The sequence below is a fragment of the Taeniopygia guttata genome, chromosome 6 (genome assembly GCF_048771995.1).
Source record: "Taeniopygia guttata chromosome 6, bTaeGut7.mat, whole genome shotgun sequence".
NCBI lineage: Eukaryota > Metazoa > Chordata > Aves > Passeriformes > Estrildidae > Taeniopygia > Taeniopygia guttata.
Window position 1 is genome coordinate 3,704,180 of NC_133031.1, and position 15,944 is coordinate 3,720,123.

The 15,944-nt window shown below is 46.2% G+C and overlaps 1 protein-coding gene across 2 annotated transcripts; it reads left to right on the plus strand.

Moving 5' to 3' along the window:
* Nucleotides 1-18: 18 nt before the first annotated feature.
* On the plus strand, nucleotides 19-15,929 carry CHUK (component of inhibitor of nuclear factor kappa B kinase complex). Of its 2 annotated transcripts, XM_002186577.6 has the most exons (21): nucleotides 19-174; nucleotides 244-338; nucleotides 1,750-1,864; nucleotides 3,775-3,844; nucleotides 4,512-4,600; nucleotides 4,858-4,947; nucleotides 5,143-5,267; nucleotides 5,664-5,771; nucleotides 6,071-6,206; nucleotides 6,952-7,146; nucleotides 7,493-7,595; nucleotides 8,535-8,658; nucleotides 9,599-9,750; nucleotides 10,588-10,649; nucleotides 11,570-11,679; nucleotides 13,058-13,107; nucleotides 13,228-13,324; nucleotides 13,780-13,927; nucleotides 14,250-14,389; nucleotides 14,934-15,030; nucleotides 15,617-15,929. In XM_002186577.6, the coding sequence occupies exons 1-21, from the start codon at nucleotides 19-21 to the stop codon at nucleotides 15,641-15,643; spliced, it is 2,289 nt and encodes a 762-aa protein (XP_002186613.1). In that variant the 3' UTR covers nucleotides 15,644-15,929. The 2 variants fall into 2 exon arrangements, 1 of the variants encoding a protein (XP_002186613.1); XR_005980798.2 differs by lacking the exon at nucleotides 14,250-14,389.
* Nucleotides 15,930-15,944: the final 15 nt, after the last annotated feature.

The window sequence follows — 15,944 nt, forward strand, 5'->3', positions numbered from 1 at the left end:
GGAGCGAGCGGCTGAGCCATGGAGCGGGCCGGCCCCCCCGCGCCCAACGCCGGCGAGCGGGCCCCCGCCGGGGCGGCGCTGCGCGGGCACCCGGCCGGCGGCTGCGGGCCCTGGGAGATGCGCGACCGCCTGGGCACCGGCGGCTTCGGCAACGTGTGCCTGTACCAGCACCAGGTGGGGCCGGGCCGGGCGGCGGGGGGGGCACGGCCGGGCCGGGCCGGCTGACGGCGCTGTGTCCCGCAGGACTCGGGCGACCGCGTGGCCATCAAGTCGTGCCGGCTGGAGCTCAGCGTTAAGAACAAGGACCGCTGGTGCCACGAGATCGACATCATGAAGAAGTGAGTGCGGGCCGGCTGGCACGGCTCGGCTCGGCTCGGCACGGCGGCAGCGGACAGACAGGGAGAGGGGACAGCCGGGGGGCTGGCGATGGACTGGCCGGGAGCGGGGAGTGCGGGGAGTCAGCCCCGGACCGGCTGCGGAGATGGGACCGCGCTGTGGGGACAGCCGGGGGTCAGCCCCTGGGCCTCTTGTCACCTGGCATGCCTGTGCTTATCCCCCTCACCTAGTGCCCCAGCTCCTGCCTCGGCCTGGGAGCTGGCGACCCCCAAGCCCCCTGCCCTGTTGTGCCACCTGGGCTGTTCACACATCCGAAATTCCTCCAAACTCACACCATCCTGTGGGTTGAGTTCTGATGTTGTGACTTGGGAACGCCCACATGTTCCCATACCGTGCGGTACTTTTGGTTTTGATTTAGCAACCAGGGGATCCTGGAATTGCCTTTTTTTTTCTGTCACGCTGCCGAATGTAAAGAATAAATTCTCCTTCCACTTCCTTGTGAGAAAGTCCATGCTATGTGCTGCCCAGCCTCCCTCTCCAGCGGGTGAAACAGGGCTGGACAGCTTTGGTCTCATGGATGTGGGGGCTGCCTCTGGGTGTTTGGGTCTCACAGAACTTCTCCTGAGAGAGAAAGAGAGATCTTGGAGCAGGAAATCCTCTGTCCCACTGGTGGGAGCAGGGATGCTCTGAGTTGTCCTCCCCGAGGCCTGCAGTTACCCTGGTGTTCAGTGCTTTTCTGAGCTCCCGCTGTCACTTTGTTACCCTCACCTGCTCACTGTGTGCCATGACATGGGAAACCACTTGCAGGGAACATCAATTTGTAAGTCAGGGCTTGGGTGATGTTTGATTTGGGTGCTGGAAACAACCACTGAGTTACGAGCTGCTCATGCATTGGTGTCCAGAGGCTTTGGAAGATGTAGAGGGAAATAATTTGCTTTCATTTCTTTCTGGATATATAATTTATTCCCAAGAGTAGCATGTATTCGAGACAGGAAGCAGCTGTTTGAATTCAGCTGAAGAAGTTAATTTTTCCCTCTGAATGTGGCTTTCATCTGCCTGGTGCAGTTACACGGATGTTAAGGGGTTCTTGTGAAACACGGGCCGGAGGGAGCCTTTTCCTACATACACACACATGTAATGACACTGCCAGGATTGTGCAAGAATTCACAACTTGAGTCTGGAACTCCCCAAAGTTCTGCATCTTGCCTTTGAGACATCAACTCTGCTTATCACTGGTTTGTGTATTCCCTAGGTGTGGATTTTATGCATTTGGGTACGGTAGGTACCAGCTGATGAGTGAGCAAGGATTCCTGTGGGGAGCAGAAGCTGTCCTTGGAACATAAAACTGCTTACGTTGCAAGCTGTTGTCTCATTCTCCCAAGAGAGTTTTCATCCAGCTGTCTGTGTGCTTAGGCTGAACCATCCCAACGTGGTCAGAGCCTGTGAAGTTCCTGAGGAGATGAACTTCCTGGTGAACGACGTTCCTCTCCTGGCCATGGAGTATTGCTCGGGGGGCGACCTCCGCAAGGTAATGCCTGCTTGGCTTTCAATAAAAACCAGATACCACTAGCCCAAACAGGGCGTGGTAGCGCTGCCCCTGTCACCAGGGCTGCTCTGTGGAGCTTCTCTCTTTGGGTATGGTGTCTAGAACAGAGGCTGGACAGAGTTAAAGAATAAAGAAGGGATTTATTAAAAGGATCTCCTCAATGGATCCACCTTGGGCAGCACAAGAGCCCAGCCAGGGCTGCACCCAAGATGAACCAAAATGGTCCCAAAATGCACGAGCGCTCACAGGGGCTCTCACTTTTAGTTCTGCTCCATTTGTGTATTAGAGTTAATTATCTAATTACAGCTCCAGCCCATGCAGTCCCATCCTCCTTGTGTTTCTCTCTCTTCAGCCCACGTTGTTTGTGCTCTTGGGCCTGAGATTTGGATCATTTGTCCTTGGTCCCCAGCTAGAGAAGGAATTGTTTTGTCTCCCTGCTCTGTGAACAGAGCCACCATCCCGTAATGTGAAGCTCAAACCCACACACTAAAGCAGCACAGAATGTGAAAAATATAAAAGCTAAACCCTGAGGCATCAGGTACACGTGTGAGGAAGTTAATGTAGAGAGGGAAAAAAAAATGTGTGTGGGAAACGAGGCTTGTGTTTTTGAAAGGAGAGGGCAAGCCAAGGGCAGATACTCTTTTATCCTGGTGTGTCCTTTCGTGGAGCTGCTTTAGCATTAGTGCAGCTGCTGCCACCCAGCAGGTTTGGCTTTGCTGCTGTGTCTCCATCTGTTCAGAGTCTGACTGGTTGGGATTCACGTGTATCCAGTGTTATGTTGCAGTCAGCACGGGGAGTGAGCCTATTTCTGCTGGACTGGGACCTCCAGGGATCCTGAAGCTTTGCTATTCCTGCTGAACTGGGAACTGCCAATCTGCACACTGGCAACACCCAAAAATAGAGGAGCCTTTCAGTAGTTCTCCAGGCAGTGGCTTGGTGACCTGGTAGAGTTTGTGCTCCCTTTCCATTACAGCTGGATTCAGGAAGCAGCAATTTCTAGAGGGGTGAAGCAGCAAATCCCTATCAGGATTTGCTTAGAAATCACCTGGGGAGCAGCTCTGGGGAACGTGAGCCACTGGTGAATGCAGTAATTCCATCTCTGTATATGGTTTTGAGTTGTTAAAAACAGTCCAAGAAACCCTGTTAAGGTTTAAGTTGCAGTAAAAGAAGGAGCATATATAAAAAAAGCATTTGAGGTTTGCAGAAACAGGCACCTGGCCACAGTCCCAGAGGCATCTGGCTGTTGTATTATTGCAGTAAAAGTTTGGAGACTCCCTGAAGGCTGATTAGAGACCCTAGCTGAGAAATCAGCTCTACTTGCAATGCAGTGTTTGGTCACTTCATTTGTGATGGATCCTTAGGTGTGGCATACATGCTGAAATAATTCAGGAAGTAACATACTTCATTTCGTGTGATGTTCTGTACTGCTTTAAAAATAACCATAATCTGTTTTATTTCTGCTTGTGTTCTTTAAATCTTCCTCTTGTTTGACATAATTTGTGTTTCACTTCATTAATTTCTCCTTGTGAATCCATCATGAGGGCTGAAGCATCTGAGTCATCTCTAAAAGTCCTGAGTGCAGTAAAAGTCAGAAATTGCTGAAGCTGCTTTTATTGACAGCTCATTAGGACGGTGCTGAGGGGAAGCCTCCCTTGCCTGCAGCCCTGTGGCCCTGCCTTTGTCTCCTACCCCTTTTCTTTCTGAATTTTCATTTTGTTTGAGTTGTTTTCTTCTTGCCCATGATTTTACTGCACAAAGTCTACTGCCCCATTCAGCTGGAGTGTCCTTGAGCTGTGCTGTTTGCTGGATAGTTTCAATAGGGAATGGAAAGTGTTGGTTTTTGCTGTTAACTGTTGCAAGTGTGGGTTTGAACATATTTTGCTTTTTTGTAGCTGCTAAACAAACCAGAAAACTGCTGTGGGCTGAAGGAAAGTCAAATCCTTTCTCTGCTTAGTGACATCGGTATGTAGTTAATGCTTTCTTTTTGTTAAGTTTTTTGGTTTTTTTTTTAAGTGTAGTGGCATTTTCCTTTTTCAGCTGACCATGAAAAGGGAACTAAAATGAACAGGGCATTAAAAAAAATCAGGCCCTTGGGAAGTACCTGTTTTTTTGGACACCATGGGAAGGAACAGCTGTCTGGTAAAAGGGCAGTGCCTGGGTTTCTCTAGGAAAAAGGAAAGGTCTTCCAGGAAAGCCCCTTGTTTTCTTAATTCTCTTACAGAAAACCTGTCACTGCTTGTAGGAAGAGATAGTTTTGGCATGAGAAAGTATTTCAGAGTACTGGCCTGGACTTCTGTCCTTTCAGTGCTCAAGAGGGCTTCCAGCTGAATTCCTGAAATAAAGAGCAACTCTGCTTGATTTATTCTTGTCCCCTTCCAGAATGCTTATTGGTTTGAATGCTTATTGGTTTTTTTTTTCATATCGAGTTGAGTGTCTTTGGCATGTCTTTGCAAAGATGTGAAAATGCAGTGGAGAAGAAACACAGGTTTGGAAGCTGTTAAATGTAGAAATGAGTGGTGGTAAATGATGGAGGGCTGGGAATTTGCCCCCCAGTATTAGGTTTTTTATCAGATTTACATTTAATCAATGTGGATTTTATTTTCTGTTAAATCAAACACATGTCTTTCAGGGTCTGGTATCCAGTATTTGCATGAGAACAGAATTATACACAGAGACTTAAAGCCTGAAAATATTGTTCTTCAGGATGAAGGTGGGAAGGTAAGTCAGGTGATCAGTGTGTTTCCATTGTCATTTCTGGAAGCTGTCACATTGAACTGGACTGAAAACTCAACTGTGCATTTACTAAAAGCTTTAACACTGTTGCTGAAGTTTTGCCATGAACTTTCTCCAGAATTTCCACTCTGGCTTTCCTCTTGAGAATACTCTGTGGCTGTCACTGGGCAGACTTTGGGTTGTTTGGTGGTTTTTCTTCCTCAGCATTTACTCTTCTGATGAGCTGTTTAAACTGTTTGCAGATTGTTCACAAAATAATAGACCTGGGCTATGCAAAGGATCTGGATCAAGGAAGTTTATGCACTTCATTTGTTGGAACATTGCAATATCTGGTAAGACTTTTTTTAGTGTCACCAGCACTGAGGCAGGGCAGCTGTGGCTTGGCACTGCCAAGGGCTGAAACCTCCAAAAATGGAGATCCTGGGGACCTGCCCCCTCTCAGGGAACCACACCTGGATGCAGCTTTGTCTCTGCAGAAATGAAAGGAAATACCACTGTCAAAATGTCTTTTTATGATCATTTTTTAGGCTCCAGAACTCTTTGAGAACAAATCCTACTCAGTTACTGTTGATTACTGGAGCTTTGGGACAATGGTGTTTGAGTGCATTGCAGGATTTAGACCTTTCTTACATAATCTACAACCATTTGCCTGGTAAGACACTTATTCTGGGAGAGGTGCTTGGAAGTGCTAATATTTAAACCTGTGCTGAAAGACTAACCTGCATTTGCAGGTTTCTGCTTGTCTTGCTGTGCCTGGAGTGTGTGTTTGCTTGGTGTTTAAAAGGGTGGTTCTGAAACAAAAAAATAGGAAACTTGGGTTTCTGTTAGAACAAGAGAAGAGGTAAATCTTTCCAGAGGCAGAGTTTGTTGGAAGGGCTCCTCTCTTAAACATGGAGATGTTTTGGGTGGTTTGAAAATGGCATCTTTGTCCTGAAAGATGAGTTTTTTTTCTAAAGCTGCTGGACACTGGCCCTTTTTTGCTGTCTTCGGTTGCTCCCTTACTAAAGTAACACTCCTGAGTTTATACACAAAGAATTTTATTTCCCAGGCATGAAAAGATCAAGAAGAAGGACCCAAAGCACATCTTTGCCTCTGAAGAGATGAACGGGGAGGTTCGTTTCAGTACCCACCTGCCACAGCCTCACAGCCTCTGCGGGTACGTGTGTCCTCATCAGGGGACAGTTCTGGTCTTATAAACTGAGGGCTCTTCCTCCTTTATCCCAAGCTTGAGAGCCCCTCCTTCTTTCTCCAGGGTGTTTCAAGCTCCTGGCAAGCTGCTGTTTGCTGTTCAGGGATAGCCAGTGGCTCTTCTCTGGGTACTTTGGGCTCTCCGGTGCCCGTAGCCCACAAAGATGGTCAGAGCCTGTTGAGTAATGCACACAAGGAGAGGCCCAGGAAGCTGGGCTGCTTCAGCCTGGTGAAGGCCTCCCCTTTCTTACAGCTCTTCTGCTTTAGTTTGATTGTAGAGCCCATGGAGAACTGGTTGCAGCTGATGCTGAACTGGGATCCACAGCAGAGGGGTGGAGGTTCGGATGCTGAGACCGGTCGTCCGAGGTGTTTCCTGATGATGGATCACATACTGAATCTGAAGGTGAGAGGGGGCTGTTACTGGGGGTAAAGGCCTTCTGAAAGCATCCCAGAGGACTGAGAGTGCTCAGTGGAGCAAAGCTGTAATCCTGACAGCATCCAGCTTCCTGGGTCAGGAGCAATTGTTTTTCCTGGTATCAGGAAATGAGTGAATACACAGCCAGTCCAGTACATACTGGAGAACAAAACATCTCCTGCAACATTGATCTCTAGCTTTACATTTGGAGTAGAAGGATGACCCTGTGTTACTGTTTGTTACCTTGGAAAGGCTCCCCAGGGTCAAATAAGGGTTTAATATTTGCTAAGAACTGTTTTCCCAGACTTCCCTGTTGGCTGTGGCCTCCAGGTGTATTCATGTGCTATAGTAGCAATGCCTGTAGTAGAACAGAGGTGCAGTTTAGTAGAACAGATTTTTCCTCTTCAAACAATTACTTGAGCTTTACTGCAGTCAGACTAGCCAAGGCAAGCCTGCGTAGAAACAGGAGAATAATTTTGTCTCAGTTCTTTTGATGTAATTAAGCTGCAGCAGGGTTTGTGAAGGGTCTTAATGTGTTGGATTGTCAATTTCTCTGACATTAAAAGTTACAGGCCCAGGCTTTGAGTTTTTTGTGGGGCTTTACTCCTGAACCCATTATTGTGATTATTAAAACCAAATTATGCTCTCATTCTGCTCTGTGCTCCATCCCAGGCTTGTGTGCCTTTGTCTTTGATATCTAAGCATTTGTAATCTACTTGTCCTCTTTTTACAGATAGTACACATCCTAAACATGACCTCTGCCAAGATTGTGTCCTTCCTTTTGCATCCTGAGGAAAGCCTTCATTCCCTGCAGAATCGTATTGAGTTTGAAACTGGAATAAGCACTGGAAATCAGGAGCTGCTGTTGGAAACAGGGATTTGCCTGGACCCTCGGAAACCTGCTTCCCAGTGTGTTATTGATGGTGTGGTAGGAAGGATTCTGTTCATGTCTTTCATGTTCTCAGAGAATTTAAAATCTTAGGAAACATAAATTGCCTAAGTCTTCTCCCACAGGAGACAGTTTGCTCTGTAAATGTAGCAATTCTAAAGGTATTTTATTGGGTAATGTAAGCAGGTTTCTGTAGTTGTACTCTGCCTAAATATTTAATTAATTGCTAGCAAAGAGTTCTGTCCTTGTGTAGGATCTATCAAAACGAGTTTTTAAAGGCACTTGGTAAAAGAGAGTGCCCACAACAATTAGTTCATGATGTACTGGGTTAGTAGAAGCTATTTGGGGTTTCTCTTGCTTGTATTCTCTTCTGTTTTCTCCCCAGAGGGGCTGGGACAGCTACATGGTCTACTTGTTTGATAAAAGCAAAACTGTCTACGACGGCCCCTTTGCTTCTCGGAGTCTGTCTGACTGTGTCAACTACATTGGTGAGTGTGCTGGAGAAGTGCTGTTCTCATGCAAAAAGAAATTAAATCTGCTTTATAAACCCCTGTGTGTTGTCTTGAAGGGCTCTGTCTGATTCAAAGAGAGCCATGCAATAACCTGAAGCAGCCTAACTCGTGTCCTGATGACAGAGCCCTGGGTTCACCAGTGTGGGCTTTTAGGCTGTACATGGAAGCTGCTTCTCTGCTTGCTGCTTCCCCTGCTTGTCTCCTGAGATGACAGTAGTCATTGCACAACCTAATAGATCTCTCTGAAGGTTTATTTATTATAAATCTGTATCTGTATGAACGACTCTGTGTGCCTCTATGAAAGAAAAGTAGTGTCAGGGGACAGGAGATATCTGCTGGGATACTGCATGTAAAGAAAATGCCTTGTGACATGCAGTTAACTGTTCAGTAACTTAATTGCCTTTGGCTGTCTCCACTGGTTTTCCTCATCCTCTAGTGTGACTCAGGGCTGTTTTATTCTGGGGAATCTCATTGCATCTCATTCATTGTATTGAATCTCTTGGAGCAAATGCTTTTTACACCATGTTTATTGATACCCCAGTGTACTGGCAGCTCCCATTTATGTTGGGAGACCTGCATTTTTTCCCCTTAAACATCTACGTCAGAAAATCCAAGAGGAAACCTACAAAAGGTTTGAAGACATTTTCAGATCAGGACAGTGACCAGTATCAATGTATTAAATGGAGCAACTAAATTTGTTGCCTTTTTGGCCAAAATTCCCCACAGGATTTCACTTGTTCAGTCCCAGGTTGTCACATACCTGAGGAGCTGTGACATGAAAGGCTCATACATGCTTCAGCAGCATCACCTAGAAATTGAGCAGAAATTACCAGGCTCCCTAGGCACCTGAAGCAGGAATTAGGTACGTTGTCCTTTTCCAGAATTGTCACTGGGCTGTGCTTCTCCTGTGTTCAGTGCAGGACAGCAAAATCCAGCTGCCGATCCCGCAGCTGCGCAAGGTGTGGGCAGAAGCGGTTCACTACGTCATTGGGCTGAAGGAGGATTACAGCAGGCTCTTCCAGGGACAGAGAGCTGCCATGTGAGTTGTCCCTCAGTCACAGGGAGCAGTGCTATGCCAGCACGGGGTCTGTTTGCCTGGAATCGTGCATTTCAGGCAGTTTTGGTTCCCTGAAGTTTTACAGCCCTCTGCTGTTCTGTGCTTTACATTATAAAACATATTTGGGCTGAGAGGTTATTCCACTCCAGGAATTGTGCTGGGTAATGCCTGACACTGATAATAACCAAAAAACACTTGAATATACTCAGAGTCTCATAGCATGACTGAGGTTCGTGGGTGTGGGAAATGGATTTGTAGAAAATGTTCAGAGCTTAACAGAAGGCTCATGTAGTGTGCATCTGTATGCAAACATTGAAATAAGAAATGCTGACTTAGAAATGCCATGGAATAGGACATTGTTGAGAGAGAAATGGAACTAGAAACAAGTTTCAAAGGATGGCCTTGTAAAAAAGACGGGATACTTTGGAGAAATAGAACCATGAAAGATGCATTGTAGTGGGACCCATGAGGGGTAATTTTAGATGATTGGCTTTAAGGCATTTACAGCATGGTGTAGCAAAAAGCTGATAGGCCAAGAATCACTTATAATGCATTGTAATTAGGAAATAGTTGGCTTCTGATTGTGATGGTGTGAATTATAACATCTGTATTGTCTCACCCTTCACATGAGACTGAAAATGAAATAAAAGTTTTTAAAACACCTTTTAGTTGCCCCATCTCTGGGTCAGAAAAGGGCACAATCTGACAGATGGGGACCTCTGGAAATCTTCCAGCCCAATCCATGCTCAAAAAGAACCACATCCAGACAGCTCTCAAATATCTCCAAGGATGGAGACTCCACAATCTCTCTGGGCAGCTGCTGGCAGTGCTCAGTCTCCCTGAGAGTAACAGAATTTCCTCTTTTTGAAGTCCAGGGGTGGGCTTTCCAGCTAATGTGTGCTGTCCTTGTTCCATCTGTCAGGCTCAGCCTCCTTCGGTACAACGCCAACCTGATCAAAATGAAGAACAACATGGTGTCAGCATCCCAGCAGCTGAAAGCAAAGCTGGAATTCTTCCACCAGAGCATTCGCCTCGACCTGGAGAGATACAGTGACCAGATGGCTTATGGCATATGTAGGTGGTGGGGAATACTTGTCTGGGTGTCTCCTGTGATCCTGTAAAGGAGCTCAGCATCTTTATGGGTGTATTTTAGCTAGGGGAGGTGCAGGAGAAGAGTTTGTTTGGCAGGAGGATAAAAACCAGAATGTTTTTGAAGACCTTCAGGGCTAATGAGACAGGTGGTCAGCTGTTCTCCACTGAGGATAGAAAACAGGAGCATTAATAGTACTGCTGATGTAAATATTTGCTATTTATTCATTCAGAGTCTGATTCATTTGGAATTTTGACTGGGCAAGAGCTGCTGCACTTGCTGACAGTGCTAACAAGCTGCTGTGCTTGTTGTTAGAAGAAGCCATTTGTCAGGATGAGAGATGGGTTTTAAAGAGCACCAGCTACAGTTTCATGTCCCAGAAACAAATAGTCTTCAGGAGAGAATAGCAAGAATTGCATGTAGTTTGAATATATATGGCTAAAAAATGCAGCCTGAGTCAAAAATGATGACTGGGCTGAAGGATGATGATGGAAAATGGAAAGACACTGTGAGCTGGGTTTGGAAAGTCTGTGTCCAATCAAAAGTGGCAGTTGTTGAGCTTATTGGTGGAATTTGAAGACTCAGAGTTGTTTTAGGCCAGTGATTGCAAGCAGTAAAATCCTACCTAAGGGTTTGTGTGTGAGTTAAAGTTGAGCACAGAGTTGCAGCTTTGTGTGATCTCTGTGTTGTGCCTCCTGCTGGGATATGCAGCATCGTGTTCTTTGTGTTCAAATTACACCAATACAGGTAAAATCCAGGTCTTGCTTTATTTTTATGTCTTAATGTCCTTTTATAAATTAACACCTCTTTTTATTCTCAAGCTTCAGAGAAGATGCTGAAAGCCTGGAAGGAAATGGAAGAGAAAGCCTCTCAATGTGCACAGGTAGGGGATGTTAAAGAAGCTGCATTATCTCTGTGTGACAAGAATTTAATGTGTCAGTGTGCCACTGCTGTGTCCCTTCAGTGTTTCATATCCTGCCTGCTGTGGGAATGGGAATACCATTGCAGGTGCGTTAAAAAAGACTCAGTGTCCTGTCACCAAATCGTTTGAATGAATTTGGACAAAAACAACAGTCAGCAGACTCAGCTCTCTAAAAGGGGAAGTGGAATGCAGAGACATGTTACTTGTTGCCCAAAAGAAATGGTGTTGCTATGGATCAGGAGTCTTCCTGGCTGGATTTGCTGCACACAGAAATTCCCATTGGAGCTGAAATCCAATCACCTGCTATACAGCAATTTCAAAATTGCAGGATTTCACTGAGGAGTACCGACATGAGTCACTGGCATGCTGCAAGTCAATATGCAAATTAGTTTTAAATGAGAGTAATCTCTTTTTTATTGTCTAAGGGATGGACAAAAAGATGACTGCTTCTAGCAGAATAACTCAAGGCTGTCTCTGGCTTTTTCCAGACAAGCAGGAACCTCTCCCAGTACTTACTTGGCAGACCATCAGAACTGTGTGCTGTTACTCCACCTGCCCTGCCCCTTTAGCAGGAATGGAAAATGTTTCACTCTATACACAGGGACATCTTAGTCTAGGAGACAATCCAGAGACACAGAGAGATGATTTATGAAGAAACTGATTTTTCTCAGCCAGTGTTGGTGGTCAGAGGTTTGGTTGTAGGTGATATCATGCACTGAGAACAAAAACCTCAATTATTGTAGCAGTGCTGTGCCAAGGAGCTTTTTTTTGTCTCCTAAACTCTCCAGGCAGTCTGCCCATTATCCAAACAAGTGTTCTGGGGATCTTTATCTCCTTGATTGCTCTCCTTGAGCCTGATGTGTGCCCACATTTCACCTCAGGCTGAAGACATTGGCTACCTGGATGAGCAGATCATGGCTCTGCACACGGAAATCGTGGAACTGCAGAAGAGTCCGTATGCAAGGCGCCAAGGAGAGGTCATGGAGAGCCTGTAAGTCCTGTGCTGCTCATTTTTACTGCAGAAAATGGGATCTTGTGTATTTCAGTGTCTGAGGGTTTTTTTTTCCCCTCTGTAGCTGGTTCCCTCAGTGATTTTGAAATGCAAACCACAAGTACAGAGTTGTGTATGGTTGATTTGAGATCATTTTGCTTGTGAAAGGAAAGATCCCACCACTCGTGGGATACTGAACTGTGAAACCTCATCTTTCAAGAGCCCAGTTCTAAGATAAATCTTGGTCTCAGGTGGGGATTTCCTTTTGTGTTGGAGAGAAATGACTTTCTTACTGTTGAATGAGAAAACTACGTGATCATTATAAAACCCTGTTATTAAATACCTTCAGTATTTTCAAATCAAGGGTAAATATCTCATGGGTACTTGGATATTTGGAAAGTTGATTTTTTTTTTTGAAAGTCTTAAAATATGAAAGAGCTGAATGTTATTTCTGATCTTGAGGAGAGATAGGAAGCAGTTACTGGGCTGCTGCTGAGAGCACAAGTGGCAGTTCTAAAAGAAAAGGATTGAACAGCCATTAAACCTGTTAATAAGAGCTCTTCAGAACAGCTCTGACTGTTCAGGGAGGAAATGTGCCTGCTCCTGGCACGTTCTCCCCCCTCCCTCTTTGCAAAGTTGCTTTTCATCCTGTGTAGTTGCAGCAGAATTGGTGCACAGGGGAGGAAGTGGTGCAAAGGAGAAGCCACCTCCTGCAGCAGCAGCTCAAACTAATCAGGATTGTGCCTCCTTAAACATTATTTTTAAGCAATTCCACTGCTGCAGTTCCACCAGGATCAGGGCTGAGAAACTGCTGCTTGTTTCTGGCAGACTGGGATTGAGAACAGGGAGGATGTTGTTCAAGGCTGGAAGTTTTCAGTGTGACTGTTTTTGAAATGCTTGAAAGAAGTAATGTTTATTTAATGGGAAGAAGAGAAGCACGGTCGTCTTGCTTGTGATGCAGCTGTCTCTTTCCATTTACAGATTATCCCTAAAATTCAGGCAAAAAATGCAGAGCAGGAACAAGAACTTCTCAGGCAGTTGTACAGTCAGAGTTTCAAAAACGAAATCAGATAATGAAGGGTACAGGGGAAAGGAAACACAGCTGAGCCATGGGAAGAATTGAAACTGAAAATAAGCTCCATTTGGTGTGGTTTTCTGAGAAGAAATTGCATAGCTGGAGAAAAAGAGAGACAGCTTTGGGGAAAGTGTTGGATTCCATCACAGAAAGGGATCCCTGTGTTCCAAAGGCCATGCCTGTGTCCCACTGTAGGAGAAATCCAGTGTCTGGATTCAGAAAGGCATCCTTCACTGCAATGCTTTTTTTTCTTGAGTCAGCTGGCTGCTAACACCTGCCTGAATCATATTCTTCTTTTTAAAGGGAACAGAGAGCCATAGACCTGTACAAGCAATTAAAAGCACGACCTCCAGGTATGGAAAAAGATGATTTAAAGACTGTTTCACACTTTTACCCCATGATTAATTGTTCTGGACTGAAACCCAGGCAGTACTGTTAGGGTTTACTAATGTGGTGGTTGCTGGCCCTTGCAGATCATGCCTACAGTGACAGCACAGACATGGTGAAGATCATTGTGCAGACAGTGCAGAGCCAGGACCGAGTCCTCAAGGAGCTCTTTGGCCACCTCAGGTACTTTATGCAGACAAAAAACCCAAACAAATCCAACTTGCTGCATTTGTAGGTTTGTTGTCAGAAAGGATAGGGAAAACCATGGAGGCCAGAGCCCAAAAGGCTCCATTTACATTTCTCATAGCTTTAATTCTGCTCCTCTGTGTTGGGTTTCCACTTAATTTTTAAAAACATGACTGTTAGCATCCAACAGTTCACTTTAAAATGAGGCAAATTCTGCCAGTTGGAAGTTGGAACTTAAATCTTCGAAGGAAAAAAAAATTAAAAGTTCCTTCAAAATTCAAAGGAAAAAAAATTCCTTCAAATTCAAAGGAAAAAAAAAAAAAGTAGTAGTGTTAAAGAGAAGATACCATAGTGATATGTACATGAATTTTTCAAGTATCTTGGATCCCAAGATCCTTTTAGTTTTGCCAGAATGTGCTGGGAAGTGATTTTGTGTCTGGTTTTTATTCCAGCAAGCTCTTGGGCTGCAAGCAGAAGATCATTGACCTGCTCCCCGAGATTGAGGTGGCTCTAAATAACATCAAGGAAGCTGACAACTCAGTGATGCAGATGCAGGGAAAAAGACAGAGGGAGATCTGGCATTTGCTGAAAATTGCGTGTGTGAGTAGCCGTTGGGTTGTTTGCACTTCTTGCAGTGCCTGAGCCAGGAAGCAAACTCAGCAAAAAGGGGTAACTGCCACACCATGGTTGGATTTTTTTTTCCCTGCAGAGAAGGGCAGTCTGAGATGGTAAAAGCAGAAGTTAAATAGGTGCTTTCCTGGTTAAAGTGTTAAAGAGTTCCCTTTTTTTGCATTAATTACAGTGCCTGAAGCCATCTCCTGGTTCCCACATCTGTGTGTGTTACCAGCAGTGCTCATGTGCAATCCCACATCTTCCCCACATAACATTGAAGCCTAAATTCTTCTGAATGTCTTTCTTGCAGACTCAGAGCTCCTCCCGATCCCTGGTGAGCTCTAGCCTGGAAGGGACAGCCTCAAGTCCAGCAGCCACGTGGCTCCCCCAGAGCTCCTCAGGGAACGCTGCTCCTCACCCTCTGTCCTCGCTGGCAGCTCCTGAAGATGGGTATGAGCTGCTGCTGGGGAGCAGCCACTGCAGGGAGCTCAGCATCTCAGGGGCTTTGTCCTTCCCACAGTGGTTTCAGGAGTGTGTGTGTCACTAACGCTCTAAAAAATCAGGGATGTGGTTGAATTCTCTATTCAGAAATCTCTGCTGTTTCTAAGCCAGTTCCACATGCTACATGCCCTGCTAAAGGATTGTGCATCCATTTATTGCATGTCACGTTGCTCTTCCTTGGGGCTGGGTCTGGTTCTTAAGGCTCCTCTCCCTCAGTCCATGCTGAGTTCTGAGGCGCTGAGGGGTTTTGCTCTTTGCTTCATTAACAATTCTAATTATGTTCTATCAGTGTGAAGCCATTCTCCTTTGTCCTGCCACCTCCAGGCAGGTTTTTATGTCACCTACCACTGCACAAACTACAAATCACTTTTTTGGGTTGTTTTTCTTTTTTTTCCCCCTTTTTTATCCTCTCAGTGCAGCACCTTTTGATGGGGGTGTTACTTTTGGTGCTGCTTGAAATCCATCACCTTGGGGCTTTTTTCCCTTCCTGCAGGGAAAATTTTGCTGACATGATCCAGGAGAATGTGAATTACCTCGAGCTCTTCAGCAGCATTCTGCAGGAGGTGAGGCAGGAGCAGAACAGCATGATGGTAAGTGCTGGGGTATCTGCCAGGACCTGGCTCACAGGGGGCACCCAGGGGTGCTCTGGGCACGTGGAGAACTCCTTGAATAGGAAAAGGTACCAGGCTGCTCCAAGCCCCATCCAGCCTGGCCTTGGACACTTCCAGGGATTCAAGGACAGCCACAGCTGCTCTGTCACTCTGTGCCAGTGTGCATGGATACATGCTTCTTCCCAAAATCCCACTTAGCCCTGCCCTCTGGCAGTGTGAAGCCATTCCCCCTTGTCCTGGCACTCCAGGCCCATGGAAATAGTCTCTTTCCATCTTTTCTGTAGCCCCTTCAGGCACTGCAAGGCCACAGTGAGGTCACCATGCAGCTTCTCCAGGCTGAGCCATCCCAGCTCTCTCTTTGCTCAGAGGAGAGAGGAGGCACTCATCCTTTGGGAATCCCGTGATCTCCCAAACTAGAGTGGGATCACAGGGCTCCTGTGCTGTGCTGCATTGTGCTAACTCTGGGAGCATCCTTTCTCAGGGCAGGCACTGATTTTTCACCAAACAAGACACACATCCAGTATTCAGACCCTGCGCTCAGTCGTGTTTTTGCTCCTCTTTGCAGAGTTTCGACTGGAGCTGGCTGAAATAGCCCCAGGAGCCGCGGTGCTGCATCACCCAAGTGCCTACTGTGTGCTGAGGGCCGCCTTCCCTGTGGGACACGGCGGTGTTTTGTGGCCATCGCTGGTGTTTTATGGCCACTACTGGTGTTTTATGGCCACCACCAGTGTTTTACTGCCATCACTGTGTCACCCACCGGCTGTCCCCCAGGCAGCGGCCTGGGCCCGGCCCGTGGAGCCTCCTGAGGGCGGGGGGCGGTGTGACCCATGAATGTATAGCGCGTGTATATAGAATTAATAAACTCAGAGCTGACAGGCCGAGGCCTGCTCGCC